General features: G+C 33.4%; 1 protein-coding gene across 1 annotated transcript in view; it reads right to left on the bottom strand.

Annotated features, from left to right (window-relative positions):
* The window catches only part of LOC126746626 (huntingtin-like), a 157491-nt gene that overhangs the window by 20150 nt on the left and 121453 nt on the right, over window positions 1-15888 (bottom strand). The window contains exons 26-30 of the mRNA XM_050454956.1: window positions 10604-11337; window positions 5184-5438; window positions 4816-5116; window positions 4564-4764; window positions 4117-4506 (exon numbers count right to left, since the gene is read on the bottom strand). Of these exons, the coding sequence (XP_050310913.1) occupies window positions 4117-4506; window positions 4564-4764; window positions 4816-5116; window positions 5184-5438; window positions 10604-11337 (1881 nt within the window). The remainder of the gene's footprint in view (window positions 1-4116; window positions 4507-4563; window positions 4765-4815; window positions 5117-5183; window positions 5439-10603; window positions 11338-15888) is intronic.

The following is a 15888-nucleotide window of genomic DNA, read 5'->3' as shown; positions in this document are numbered from 1 at the left end:
CTTATAAGTCGAGAACGAAAAATAACAACAATGTGCGGTTTTCACAGAACTTCATCAATATTTTTAAAGTTTTTTTTAACAGTGTAGCCAAGTTTCAAAATTTAACTGAAATAGGAGGAAAAAAATTGATGATTTTCAAAGGCCGATTTCTCAAAAATTGTAAATGTAACACCCTGTACTTTTTAATTTCACATGAAAGCCTGTTAAATCCCCTTTCCGGAAATGTATAAGTTGTCTTAAATTCATTATTTTTTTTTACAGAGCCAATTTTAGTAAATGACACCTTTTTGAAAATTTTCCTAGAATACATATTCGGTGATTGATGAACATTTTCTGGTAATTGCCTATGTATCGCTTTAGCATGATCATAATTAAATAATTTGCGCTATTGCCATGTCTATAAAAAGTGTTTATTCTATGTATTAAAATACAACTATTTACAACAATTTTAACAAAAAACAATTGAAGAAATTAATTTTAATTTTTAACTAATAAATTAGCTGCTGAATATGACCCCCATTTTGCTCGGAACACAAATGTAGACGGAGAAATAAGTTGCGTTTTGTAGCATTCGCGGTGTAATTTGGTTGAAAACGTTTACTATGTTGTTGCACAGTTCATCCAAATTTCTTGGGGTTGGATTGTAGCAACGGTCTTTTACATATCCCCATATACAAAAATCTGGAATGGTTAGATCGGGAGAATAAGGTGCCCACTCGATTGGACCTGCTCGCCCTATACATCTGTTTCCAAAAGTAATATCTAAGGAATCCCTTGCGACCCTGGAGAAGTGTGGTGGTGCACCGTCTTGCTGGAAGTAGACCGTGTCTAAAATTCCATCCTGCTGAAGTTGAGGATAAAAAAATGTTTCCAACATATCGGTGTAATTGTTTCCATTCACTGTTGCTTTTTGAGAAAAAAATGGCCCATAAATTTTAGATTTCGATACTGCAAACCAAACGTTCAGCTTAGGAGAATCTCTTTCAAATTCGTTATACACTCAAGGATTTTCATCTCCCCAAATTCGGCAGTTATGCTTATTTACTCGACCACTGATGTGAAATGTTGCCTCATCAGACATTATTAAATTGGTATCCGGCTCATTTCTAAAAAGATCTAGTAGTGTTTCGCACATTAAATATCTTTTTTCAAGGGCGCGATTTTCTATTTTTTGGAAAGTTTAAATTTGTAGGGTTTAAACTTAATTATTTTTAGAATATTATGTACTTTACTTTTTGACATATTTGTCGTTTGAGGTATCTTTCTAATAGATATTTGGTTATTGTTTAAGGACAACACTTCTTTTACCAGTAAAATATCATGCAACAGATGCTTGATATCTTGTGCATTTAGGTTTGTTCTAACTTTTCTTTTAACTGTTCCCTCCTGGGAAAATTGACATACCCAATGAAGTATAGAACTGCGTGAAGGTGGATCCCTTTCAAACATCAGCCTAAATCTTCTTTTCGTTTGCATTCTCTAAATAATAACACGCAACGTGCCTTTTCCCGGGTGATAAAGATATTTAAACCTTTCAAAATCTTTAAAAAATGCAAAAATACATATAGAAATCAAATTATTGGGACTCCCCAACGAATGACCTTAAAAAGATTTGACAGTAGTTGAAGCCCACAAAACAAATTGTGCAAATCACAGCCTCCTTGACAAGCTACAATTGTTATTGTTGTCACTTGATACCGAGAATGTTATTTAATAGGTATTTATTGTAGAAAAATTTTCAAAAAGGTGTCATTTACTAAAATTGGCTCTGTAAAACAAATAATGAATTTAAGACAATTTATACATTTTCGGAAAGGGAATTTAACAGGTTTTCATGTGAAATTAAAAAGTACAGGGTGTTACATTTAAAATTTTTGAGAAATCGGCTTTTGAAAATCATCAATTTTTTTCCTCCTATTTCAGGTAAATTTTGAAACTTGGCAACACTGTCAAAAAAAAACTTTAAAAATATTGATGATGTTCTGTGAAAACCGCACATTGTTTTCATTTTTCGTTCTCGACTTAGAAGCAGTTAAAATGTGTCAGGATATAGATGGAAACCCTGTAGTTCTGGGTATTTATAGCTAATCATAATATTGAGATTCAAGAACTTTCAGACATTACACAGTGGCGACATGCTCCAACTCAAGACAACCCAGCGGAATGTGTTTCTCGTGGTGTCAGTCCAAATGCGTTGTTGTCACTTAATGTTTATAGGAATGTTTTTTTTAGAAAATCTTCACGAAATTCATAAAGTAGTTCAAGCAAGCACCATGATCCCTGCTCTTGGATCTATTACTGACTTTTCAAAATATTCAAGTTGTCTAAGTTGTCTACTTAGAATGTATAATTATATTTTGTTTCGATTTATATTATTCGATTATTTATTTATTTGCCTATTGTTTTAGATTTTAAAACGATTGCCCAAGAATTAATGAATAACGAAAATTTGGCGCGCTTGAAGCAGCAGAATATTGTATGCAAGAGTAGTAAATGATTAAGACTAAATCTACTTTTACCTGATTTTGGGTTAATTAGAGTCGGTGGAAGATTGACAAATTCGAATTTTAGATATTATAAAAAAAACTCTATCAAAACATGCATTTACCAAATTATTAGTCCTAAAATCAATTTATCATAACTGTGTCTGTTGCTTCAAAAATAACCCTACGCCTATTTTTTTCAATAATGGAGACCTTACGAGTAAGTCCAGCGCCACCATTTTTTTTACCACAGATCACAAAGTCGCGGTTACAAAATCTTATATTTGTTTTGTTACGAAAGCTATACACCTTCAGTTAGTTTCGGATATGACTACAGAAGTATTTCTTACTTACTTTAAACGATTTTTCATGGTAAACCTTATCAAGTGTTTTTGAATTACGGAGGCAACTTTCTCTGAGATAATCAAGAATTAAAACAACTTGGAATATTCTTACAGGAAAATAGTATATACTTTGACTAAATCTCTTAATAATGAGGATACTTTATGGTCTTTTATACCCAATTATTTTCCACATTTTGATGGTCTGTGGAAAGCCGGTGTAATGGCGACCAAATCTCATCTCGAGCGTGTGCAGGTAATTATTTATTAATATTCAAAAAATGTTACATTTTGTTAGTTCAAATCAAGGCAGTCCGGAATTCGTGAACCATAACGCCCTTATCTAGTGATCCAGAAGGTGTAGCAGCATTTTTGATGAAGAAGACTTTTCTATATGGCTTAAGTATGTTTCAAAGTTGCAGCAACGACTTAAGTGGCGTAATAATTATGACACTAACGATTGGTGATCTAGTTATTATTTATAAAGGAGGATAATCTACTTCCAACTACTACTCCTATTTCTTCTAAGTAAGTGGTCATAGCGTAGAATCGACATGCTTCATCCAGGTAAGGATGGAACTTAAAGGGTTGCGCAAATCAAAATTAGGAAAGGACTTATCGTTCATTTGCTTCGACATGCTTTATCCAGGTAAAGATGGAACTTTAAAGAATTGCGACAATCAAAGCTGAAAAAGGACTTCAATAAAATCAAATGAAACATTCGTCTGCTAAGATCTGCCCATTGCCGTTATAGTGACTTTAGTGTAAGACATTTGTACTTTCAAGGTTGGAAGCAATGTTTACTTTAAAATATTTATGACTTAACAAGAGCGTAATCGGCAACCTCGCTAAATTTTCTGGGAAGCAAACCGGTCCATCAGCTTGAGCGTTTTCAACAACTACCCAACAGTATTACAAGAGAAATCACAACAATGTTATGCTTATGCTTCCATTACCTCTTTTGTGTCTCTCGTAAAAAACCTATATTTTAATTTTATCAATATCTTACCGAATAATAAAAGGCTTATTCGAACAATTTGTAATTTTAACGTGTAGTCTTGTCTTGTTTTACTTATTAGCACTAACGATGTAAGAACCCAAACAATATACACTCCACTTATAACAAATCCAACACAACTTGACATAAAAAAGTTTTGGCAGACATAATATCCAAGTACTCAATCACCCAGTTATAATGTAAGCTTACTTTTCTAGTGCAACTGACGTGGAACGAACACAGTATTGAATTTTCCATTCATAAAAAACTCATCAATTCAATTTTAAAATCTTACCTTTAATATACATTTGTCAATGCAACTCATCGATGTTTTCTGAACCTTATGTAGAGCTAGTTGTAACGTATTAGCAACAAAATTACTCTCCACATGATGTTCATCGACATTTTCTAGAATATAAAAGGCTAAAGACCACAAAACCAAGGCGTGTTCCTGGGATTTTTTCAATACAGGATGATTGCTGCTTAAGTTGACTTGAATATATTCAACAGCGCATGGCAGAATTAGTTGTAACTCTTCGGATATTCCCCCAATAGCAATGTTTGATAAAATACATCCTTCTAGAACATAAAGCAAACCATGTAAAGAAGAAATGCGAGTTGGAAGGAAAGGGCTCTTTAAAAATTGGACTAAGAGTTTTTTGGTTTGTTCATATACTTCCAGGTCCTAAAAAGAAACATAATGATATACAAATATTACACATTTAAAAATCAGGTGGTATACCGGTGTTAAAACTCCTACAGCTTTACAAATACCAACGATTAGAAATTGGTGTAACAGTTCATCTTCAACCGCGTGAACCTTTGCTAAATCTAAAAATATATCCAACATCCAAGAAAACTGGGATTTGTCATTGAATAAATCTGATATATATAAGGTCGATCTGACAGTTTCATGAAGAATTCGTAAATCAACAACGGTAGACTGAAAGTAAATAGTTATTCTTTGTTCAATAATATTGTCAGTAATATTTACCTGAGATTTCATTATCTGTGTATAATAATCCAATAAAAATTGCAAACATGAGTTAATATCCAAACCGCTTTCTTCCAAAAGTTGATTCCTCTTTTTAAACATAATATCAGAATTTTCGCCATCGGTACTGGTACATGCTAATAGATATTTCACGGATACCTGACCATATGAATACTGATCCGTTATTTTTTCAAAATTTTTACTGTTGAATACGTTTTTTATATCTTCCAAAACACAAGTGCCTAGTTCTTCATTGTATTTGTATTCTATATGATTTTGAATCAGTTTAAGCTTTCTCATGCTGCAATAGAACAAAAAATAAATAAATTAAAATTCGCTCTTTATTAATAAAACAATCCTGTTTATACCTTATAGAAGTTTCTGACATAGGCGTATTTCTAGATACATGCATAATTTTAGATACGTTTTTGTTGCCAAGTACGGGGTATCTAAAAGACTGCAAAAGTTGGGCTGTAATAGCTTTTATAGCTAAAGTCGAGGCGCGCCTAGCTAGGTCAGCTGTATCTAAGTCATTAGAGTCTAGTGGGGAGCACAAGACACTGAGGAAGCACATCCACATTTCTTCGAATTGTTGCCTAGTAGTCCAACCTAACAGTGTGGCTCTAAAATTTTACATTATTATTATTCATTACCTTATGATGTGTTACAGAAAAAGTTTCTGTAACACCGTACAAAGTACCGGATGTCCTATCGTTACTAAGAATGTTTGTGACTATTCTAATAAAATATAAGAGATAAACAATTCATTTTGGTGTCATTATATTTATTAACTTATACAGTGCATTCCAAGAGTTATGTTTAAATTCATTGAAAATTCAGGGGTGTGTTCGAAAAAAATCGCTCGGACCCGTCGATTTATGTTTCAACTTGCGCATTTTTGTACGTGAAGTTTGTATATACAGGGTTGCTAAAAAATAAATTACGACCATCAACTTAATTTTTTCAAATGAAAGCACCTTTTTTTATTTCATTTTTGAATTTCGCGTGGAATTCTACGTATGTTTCATGCATCATGTCCTATACCTAAAGTCAACAGTTATCGAAAAAAAGACGACCAAACATTGAGCCTAATGAATAAAATTGCAGCAATTGCTTTTCCTTATAAAATGTAAGTATTTGCTTGAAAAGCAATTAATAAAACGTGAAGTAATTGCTTTTGCCTCCAGCAATTGCTGAAAAGGCCAGAAAATGATTCTAGTCAAAGCTTTTTCTTAAATATTAGAAGCAATTGCTATCACTTGCTGAAAATGTTATGAATAAATTAAGGAATTGCTTTTTGTAGTGACGCAATTGCTCAAAAAAATGTAAGGTAGGTCTTAGGCATCATTTTGCTTGATAACAGTAAATTCGTTCATTTAAGGCTACAAACCTAAGTTTAGTGTGTCGTGTCGGTGTCGCTTAACATGGCTGCATATACTTAGAACATTGAAAGGCCTTTCAATGTTCTAAGTGCATATATGACTGTGCGTTAAACTAAAATATACAGTGTATGTAAAAATTGCAGAGACGATAATTTTAAAAAGTTATATCGATTTGACCGTGAAAATGTTGACTGGTTAGCAAATTACTTTTCAAATAGTACTGGTGAAAGACGAGGAGCTGCATTATCACCTCAAACTAAGATAAAAATATTTCTGAGAGTATTGGCAGATCCAGGCTTCCTTCCCAATGCCATCGGAGTGATAGACTACACGCACGTAAGGATTCCAAATTTCCAAGAATTCGGTGATGAATATATAAACCGAAAAGGATATCCCAGTATTAACGTGCAGGCGACTTGTAATGCAGAAGAAATATTCACAAGTGTGGACTGCCAATGGCCAGGCTCTGTGCACGATAGCAGAATTTTAAAAAATTCTAACATATACAATATCCTTAAGAACAGCGCAGAAAAATGTGTACTATTAGGAGACGATGGCTACTCAATATCGCCTTGGGTTATGACTCCCTGGAGAAATCCGACAACCCAACAGCAGCAAAATTATAATAATGTTTTCTGTCGAGAACGTGTAATAATTGAACGATGTTTTGGGCAGTTAAAAGCAAGATTCCCTATCCTTCAGTACAAAATTAGAAATAAATTAGAAAAAACACCATCGATTATAATTGCCTGCGTTGTGCTTCATAATATCGCAAAACATCTGCATGATGAAGATTTTAATTTTATTGAAGAAATCAATTATGAAATTGACGCACAAAATAACGAAATGCCCACAAATATAGTTCGCCAATTAGGACAGCAAAAAAGAGAATTAATAACTGAAATGCTCTTCAATAATCGTGTAAGTATCTATAATTGTAGTTCTCAACAGCAAATTTTATAGATTTTATATGCAGTGCCAGCGTAAAGTCACGCATATATTTATTAAAGCGTAAGGAAATGTTTTTTTAGAAAAACGCTTTACTTTACTGTATAAACATTAAAATAAATGAAAATATGAAAATAAATTTGACACATTTTGAACTTAACATTCTTTCTTACGATTTAATCCCAATTAAAATATAAATTCTAGTTGTAATATGTAAGGAATTGAACTAATTAATATGGATGAAGAAAAATAATAGTGCTACAAATATAATAGTGTTCTGTAACTATAATTTGCGAAACACTTTGCCCCCTTCTGTTACAAGATTGCTTGATTCAAGTGAGTCATCACTTCCAAGTTTCCTCTTGAGAATTTCTTCCTGTTGCATACGACACAATTTTAGCTGCTCTAATAAAACCAATCGTTGCAGTTCAGCAGTCGATAATATTTTTGTTTCATTAGTTTCCGGCAATTTAGTTGATATTTTTACTTTTTTTATGGGTGCAGCTGCAGGGATAGGAGGATCATACGCTAATGTAGACCGCGCCGGCGGCATATCAAGTATTTCTTCATAAGCTCCAACAGACGCAGCACCTAAAAGTTTATATTTTTTATTAAATATACATCGCTAAAAAAATGTTATGTAACATACCTGGTATTTTTTTAAAAACGGGATTCTTTTCTACCTCGAAAATTTATAATAATAATTTTTCCCAAGGTTTATAGATTATTGGTTTATTACCCGTCTTATTAACATAAAACATTTTTTTTATCTCTGCCTTCATATTACTAAGTTTCTTTAACAGCTGTTTTGTTGTAAGTAGGACGTTAAAAATTTCTTTATATTGCTTTACTAACACGGTTAAAGCGGCTTCTTTTTCTACTTTAACTTGCGGAACTTGTGATTTATTAAATACGATTTTATTTTCCTTTAATTTGTGTACGAATATTAAATTCTTGTCTATAATTTCTTCATCACTATCAAATTCTTCACTATCACTCAAATCCCCCATATTACCATTATTTATCTTTAAAAAAATATATATAGACTTGTACCTATGTTCTAAATAACTCGTTAGTTCTGCGAACGACAATACGAAATTTTGGTCTCTTATAGCCGAACTGAGACATAAATAGCAAATGTTTATAAAAAAAAACACAAATATCTGGGATGGCGACGATAAGGCAGGAATTTTGATGAGTGGACGATGCAAAATTTTCAAGTTCGGTACCAAATAAAAACCTATAAATATGAGTGGAGCCGCGTGGACAAATAAGCAATTACTACATACATATAGCAAAAGCAGCATTTGCTTCAAAATGTTATTCATATCAAGATCCAGCAATTGCTTTTACTTATAGCATTTGCTAGTTAAGCAGTTGCTTTTGCTAAAAAGCAATTGCTTCAAGTAATTGCTAGATTTTTATTCATCAGGCCCATTATTATTGAAGTTCACCTTACGAGGCACCTTATCTCTAAAAATTTTTATACAGAGCAAAATCCATTCATTCGTGTTTTTTTATTGTTGGCTGGTGACCGTGTATTTTCATAGAAACTGTATGACAGTTGTACGCCAAACAGATATTATCAAGTGTGAAGTGTACGAGCAAAGTTGCGGTTTTCACAATGGTAAAGTTAACGGAACGAGAAAAAATAGAAATTCTGTGCATGGTTGGGTTTGGTGATAGAACACGTGCTCAAAGAGAAGCTGCTCAATTATTCAATGAAATCCATCCTGATCGTTCTCCGATATTACAAAAGGTGATGAGTAGAATAGAGGCTAAATTTAGAGAATTCGGTCATGTTAAGATCTGCCGAAATCTGGTCGTCCTGCTCGAGATGAAAATGAACAACTTGACGTTTTGCTTTCTTTGGAAGAAAATCCATGCACTCCTCTGTCGCAGACTGGGGCAAATTTACACATGGCGAAATCTATAGTTCACCGAATAGTTAAAAAGCACAAATATCACCCCTACAAAGTTATTGCTGTGCAAGAGTTATTTGATGACGATTTCGATAGGCGAAATAAGTTTTGTGAACCCTTACAAAACATGTGCAATCTAAATAATAATTTAGTAACAAATATTATTTTTTCCGATGAAGCCACGTTCTGTTTGAATGGTAGTGTGAACAGACAAAATTGTCGATATTGGGCAACAGAAAATCCGCATTGGATGATGGAGGTAAACACTCAGTACCTTAAAAACTAAATGTGTGGTGTGGAATAGTGCGCGGAAGAGTAATAGGTCCCTTTTTCTTTAAACAGACTTTAACGAGACAAGTGTATCTCGATTTTTTCCAATTTGAATTAGTTCCAGCATTACTAGCTTTATTTCCAAATTCACTGGACCCAGACTATCCTGACGAAGAACTAATTTTCCAGCAAGATGGCGCTCCTCCGCACTATGCTGCCACTGTGTGTACATTTTTGGATGAAACCTTTCCCAATTGGTGGATAGGAAGGAGAGGACCCATCGAATGGCCTGCAAGGTCGCCTCACCTAACACCAATGGACTTTTTTTTGTGGGGATACCTTAAGTCGAAGGTATTTGTTAATAGGCCAAATAATCTAGACGACTTGAAAGAGAGAATTCGCAGAGAAGTGCGCGCCATAACTCCAGAAATGATTGAAAATGTGCAACGAGACTTCATTGATCGCCTTGCATATTTTCAAGCCGTGAATGATAACCATTTTGAACATTTAACTTAATTTTTGTTCTTTTTTTATTTGTTATGAATCGTCTTTTTTTGATAACTGTTGACTTAGGTATAGGACATGATGCATGAAACATACGTAGAATTTCAAAGACGAAATAAAAAAAAGGTGCTTTCATTTGAAAAAATGAAGTTGATGGTCGTAATTTATTTTTGAGCAACCCTGTATATACAAACTTCACGTACAAAAATGCGCAACTTGAAATAAAAATCGAGGGTCCGAGCGTTTTTTTTTCGAACACACCCCTGAATTTTAAATGAATTTAAACATAAGTTTTGAGATGCACTGTATTTATTATATTTATTTTTTAATTTAAAACTGATACTTTGCCGTCAAATACCATGAGGAACAAAAGTTTGGAATTTTTAACCCATGAGTTGAACATTCAACATATTTTGATTATTCCCATCACAGTTTAACAAAAGGTAAGAAAAAATAAATTATTTTTCAAATTTTCTAATGGCGAATTCTCAAAAATATTTAGATTAGTTGATTTATTTTCGATATCGAAAATATCATTACACAACATTTTTTTTATCGAGTAATATAGAATTTCAAAAAGTGGATTAAATTGGTAGCGTTACTAACATACTGGGATGAATATGGAATGAAAGAGGTTAAATTAAATTTTTATCTCAGGAATTTGAAAAAGTAAATTTTAAGGAGTATACCTAATATTTGAATTAACTAGATGAAACTTTATGAACTATTAATACTTCTTCTATCGACATTTATATTCCTTACCTGAAAATGTATTCTTCCAAAACATCGATTTCTTGCAACATGTCAATAGGCAGCTGAGGTACTTGAGTAGAAAACTTTCCACTTAAATCAGGATGCCAACCCAATTTCCAAACCTTGTGTGGTACAAAAATAAATGAATTTACCAGTGGCAGCCTCGCTAAAGAAACGATTAAACTTTTGACTCTACATAGTAAAAATATTGGAATCTTCACGTATTTGTTTTGATTCTTGTACAACCAACAAGTCAAGGTATATAAATTGTGGCACGCGTTCTGAGCTTCACTATTGGGACTTTTTGTAGATAATTTGAACACCTGCCTATCAATAGATGGTAACGGTTCATCGTTTCGTAATAAAAATTCTATTAAATGATAGAGGGCACTCACGCCGGCACACAGCCATGAAACGTTGGCATCCAAACCAATATAGCTAGAAAACTGAGACTGTTTTAAAATCTCGTTGGCACAATCAAGCAAAATTTCTAGGGTACTTATATCTAAGTAGCTATTATCTGCTTTTATAATAAAATTAATATGATCCAAGGCAATTATAGAAAACTTAGCAATGTTTTCGCAGTCTATTTCTGCCAGTTCCAAGGTAGGAAGCTCATATAGATGTTTACTGAGCGCTGATAATGAATAACATAAGTGCTCGAGTAAGTAAGAAAACATGTCGTTATCATAAAGTTGCTTACTTAGGTCTCTGGTTTTGATTTTTATGGAAGCGGTTGAGCCCTAAAAATAAAAAAAATTAAATTAAAAACAGATATGAAATGAAATAAAAAAATGCTTTATTATAAAAAGAAAAAAAATCTCATTTACAAAGCTACAAAAGAAAAATACAATATACAGTGTGTCCAAGATAAGGATGTCTATCATGGGGATCACGGCAGCTATAGGATAGCCTGAGGATTTTTCGAAATGATTTGCAGATGGATGAAGACATTTTAGCAATCGAGTCCCCTTTAATCGAAAAACAAGATACTCATATGAGAAAATCCATCAGCACTAATAAGAGATTAATTGTGACCTTAAAGTTTTTGACCACTAGCGAAGTTTTGAGGTCTTAAAATACACAGCTATTATATGCCTTGGAAAAAAATATCCTGGAAACATGAAAGGCCGTCTGTAAGTTTCGAAATATTTAAATACAGTGCATTTTTTTATCTCGGGTCATAGGGTTTTACGTATTACGTATAACGTGTAATATTTTCAACCCCATGTTAGAACCTGTTCTATTTAATCGATAGGATTGGAACTTGGAACAAGTGAAGTTTAAGTTAACAGAGAAACCTATTTAAAATACGTTTTTCTGATGAAAAAGTTTGCTTTTTCTGCACCTCGTAACCTTCATTACCTTTACACTTTAAAGCAGGTAGACAAATATCTGACAGTGACACAAAATAATTTTTAAATTGCTCCATTGAAATTGTTCAAAAACTCTTTAAAATGTCGATTTACACTACGGAGGAACGTATTGAGATGGTTTCAAACATTAGAGGAATGTCGGCGCAAGAAGTGGTAGATAATTTTACCGTGTCTTATCCTAACCGTTCCGTCCCGTCTAGATCAACTGTACAACGGTTTCATGAAAAATTTATTACGATTGGATGCATCGCCAGTTCTCACTTAAAACAAAAAAGAACCGAAACTGTAGTAGACGAAGAATTTAAAATGGAGGTATGCTTGGCCATTGAAGAAAATCCAACAAATAGTCTTAGTTTGCCGAAGTTACCGGAAAAAGTAGGAGTAGTTGCTATAAGGCAATCAGAAAAGATAAATACAAATCTTAAAGTTAGAAATGTTCAAGAACTCTTGCCTAATGATTATTTTCTTAGAATGCAGTTTTGTGAACAGTGGATGGAACGAATTAACAACGACCCCACAATTACAAACAAAATACTATTTTCAGACGAAAGTACTTTCTGTACAAATGGTACAGTCAACAAACAAAATACTCGAATATAGGCGCGAGAAAATCCTCACGTCATCCAGGAAACGCATACCCAAACAAGATAGAAACTTAACGTGTGGGCAGGAATTCTTGGAGATCGAATAATTGGACCATTTTTCATAGAGGGTAGCCTGAATACTGCAAAATATTTAGAATTACTTCAGGTGCAGGTCATTCCCGCATTAGGAAACGCTGTTCAAAATGGCAGGATAATTTTTCAACATGATGGAGCCCCCGCTCATAGTGCAGCGACTGTTACCGAGTTTTTGAATGCCACGTTCCCAGGATGCTGGATTGGACGTTTTGGGCCATCTAAATGGCCGGCGCGAAGCCCCGATCTTTCGCCTTTAGATAACTTTTATTGGGGCTATCTATCATCGAAAGTGTATGATATTGTCAGACACGATATGATATGATATAGAGGCAGACCCAACAATATCGAAGAACTTCGTAATAGAATTTTCGAGACTTCGCGTACCATTACTCCCCGGCAGCTCCTAAATGTTAAAAGACATTTCTACAACTGTCTGGGCTTTTGTTTGGCTCAATTTGGAGGTCACTTTGAACAATTTATTTGAAAGGTTTTATTTATTTATTGTTGATTTTTGAGATTTTGAGGAAATTATTTTGTGTCACTGTCAGATATTTGTCTACCTGCTTTGAAGTGTAAAGGTAATGAAGGTTACGAGGTGCAGAAAAAGCAAACTTTTTTATTAGAAAAACCTATTTTAAAAAGGTTTCTCGCAAATTTTTTTGCAAAATAATGGAATTTTTTAAAGTCTATTAACTTAAACTTCACTTGTTCCAAGTTTCAATCCTATCGATTAAATAGAACAGATTCTGACATGGGGTTGAAAATATTACACGTAAAACGGTATGACCGGAGATAAAAAAAATGCACTGTATAATTATTTTCTGCATATACATAATTTCTCACTAAAACGGACTTCATTCTTTTAGTTTCGAAATTCTAAGGAAGAATGGCTACTGGTTGACAACGATTTTTTCAGTAAATACAATTTTCCATGCGCACAACTGATGACAAGCACGTTAGAATATCAAGCCCTCCAATAATAGGATATTTCTTTTATAACTATAAAGAATATTTCAGTATATTAATAGTAGTTATTAATGCTAATTATGAATTTATACTTGTTGATATTGGAACAAATGGGCGAGTGTCAGAAGCTGGAGTTATTGAGAACAATAGTTTTTATGAAAAATTAAAAACCTATGCCTGAAATGTACTACCACCCACTAAATCCTTTAATAATTCTAAAAAAACTATTATATTTTGTTTTTGTTGGCGTGGCCAAGCTGGTTTTGTCTTTTCCTTACAGAAATAAACATTAAATTATCCAACATGGAACTAGCTGTCTGTGTAATTTTTTAAGAAAAAGGTTAAGAAACCAATACGTTGCGCGTTGGAAGTAATTTCAATACAATTCTTTGTTGAAGCTATTCAAAACGTAACAGAAAGAGAATATGCTTTTGGTGATTTACCGTGTAGCAAAAATCGTAATCCATGTGATGCACCCAAATTAATTTGTGAAGTTTTATTCCTATTTTAATAATGAAGGCCAAGTAATATGGCAAGAGCCTAAGTAATTTGTCAAATATTGATATCAGTATGGTGTAGGTAGAAATAAAATACATGTTGGCAAAAATGAAGTAAGGGAGAGTTGGGGAATGGTGAGGAGTTAAGCAAAAATTGTATTTGTAGCGAGCCTATAACATATAAATTAGTTTTAAAAATGGTATGAGATGTATTACTTATTAATGTATATATATGTAAAATGTTATGTAAAAAAAATTTACTACGCAAGTATAAAATTGAACAAAAATAAAAAAAACATTTGCGCATAATTACCCGTCCCGACGGGCAATCGTGCGCAGGAAATATCTGTTTTAAAAAATTATTTATTTTTAAATATTAACATTTAAAGTAATTAATTTTTTAGTAGTAATATTTAAACAGCAGTATAAAGCCTTAATTTAAACAGTAGTCACAGATGTAATTTTCTGGAATATCAGCAGACGTGCAGGCTGCGTGGGTCCAAGAAGCACACATAACACAGCGGTATCATAGTTCTCGATTTTTACCAACTTTTCCACAAATACAACGTATCTCGTTGGGTTTTGAAGGAGATTTTGGAGAAGGCGGCATGAAGTTAAATTCATCAATATCGTCTAACTCATCATCGTCGCATATCTCAGACAATTCATTTTCCAATGAATCATCGGATGTCTCAGGTGTGGCCTCTCTCTTTCTTTTTTGTTTTCCTTTAAGTGTTTTTGTATTTCTTCTTCAAAACATTTTCTTATATTTTTCTTTTGGAGAGATTTTCCTTTTTCTTTAAGTTTTCTTCTCTTACTCTCTTCTTTTCGTCAGCGATTTCTAGTTCTTCCCTAACCGAAGTGCTTGTAAGCATTTTTGAACATTGCTTTTTTTAGCATTTATTTTAACTCCTTTAATAACTTTTTTTGTTGGTATAGGAGCCATAGAAAAGAAAGAGTTCTCTTTCGATGTACCTGGCTGAGGATTGTTATAGTCAATTAAAGATGTTTGTCTAGCCTCTGGCAAAGAATCTTTTTCTTCTGGTTCAGAACTATTTCGCAATGAAACATTAGCTTCTGGTCTGGAGAAGGGTGGGTGATTTTTGCCGCTGCTAACAACAGTGCAATGTGTGTTTTGCCTAGAAGGGGTAAAATCATCCTCACTAAATCTGTCTGGATTTAGTGGATAAATTCCTGAAGTGCGGAACCCTGAGACAGCTTTCTCCATGGTGGCGACTTTCATGAATGCTCTGTTTAATAATGCAGATACGTCATATTCTGTTATTTTTTGATGTCCAGAAGTAGATAAATGAAGATCGTATTCTCTATAGAGAGCAATTTTAAGTGGACTAAAAAAAGTTAAATCCAATGGCTGAAAACGATCTGAGGTATGGGGAGGAAGAGAAACCATATTAATATTATTTCCTTTACAAAAATTATAAGCCGAAATCGAAATATGGCTTTAATGGTTGTCTAAAACCAATAGGACAGGATCAGATGCAGTAGGCTTTGCATGCTTTGCAAAATAAGAGAACCACTTAACAAATAGCTTAGAGTTAATTCAACCGTTGAACATTTGTACAAGGCACCTAAGGGTCCATTTTTTTGCAGAGTTGTTGGCATTATTACTCGGGGATATATGAGCATGGGGGAGATGTAATTCTCTGCAGCGCTCATACAAAAAACTCCAGTTATTGTCCTTCCCCTTTCAGCAAATATAACAGAGCCCACTTTTTTTACTCCTCTGGCACCATGAACTTTCGGACATTTAGCTT

Source organism: Anthonomus grandis, chromosome 17 (assembly GCF_022605725.1).
Source record: "Anthonomus grandis grandis chromosome 17, icAntGran1.3, whole genome shotgun sequence".
NCBI classification, from domain to species: domain Eukaryota; kingdom Metazoa; phylum Arthropoda; class Insecta; order Coleoptera; family Curculionidae; genus Anthonomus; species Anthonomus grandis.
Note: the sequence above shows the minus strand (reverse complement) of the source record. Positions and strands in the feature narration are given on the sequence as shown.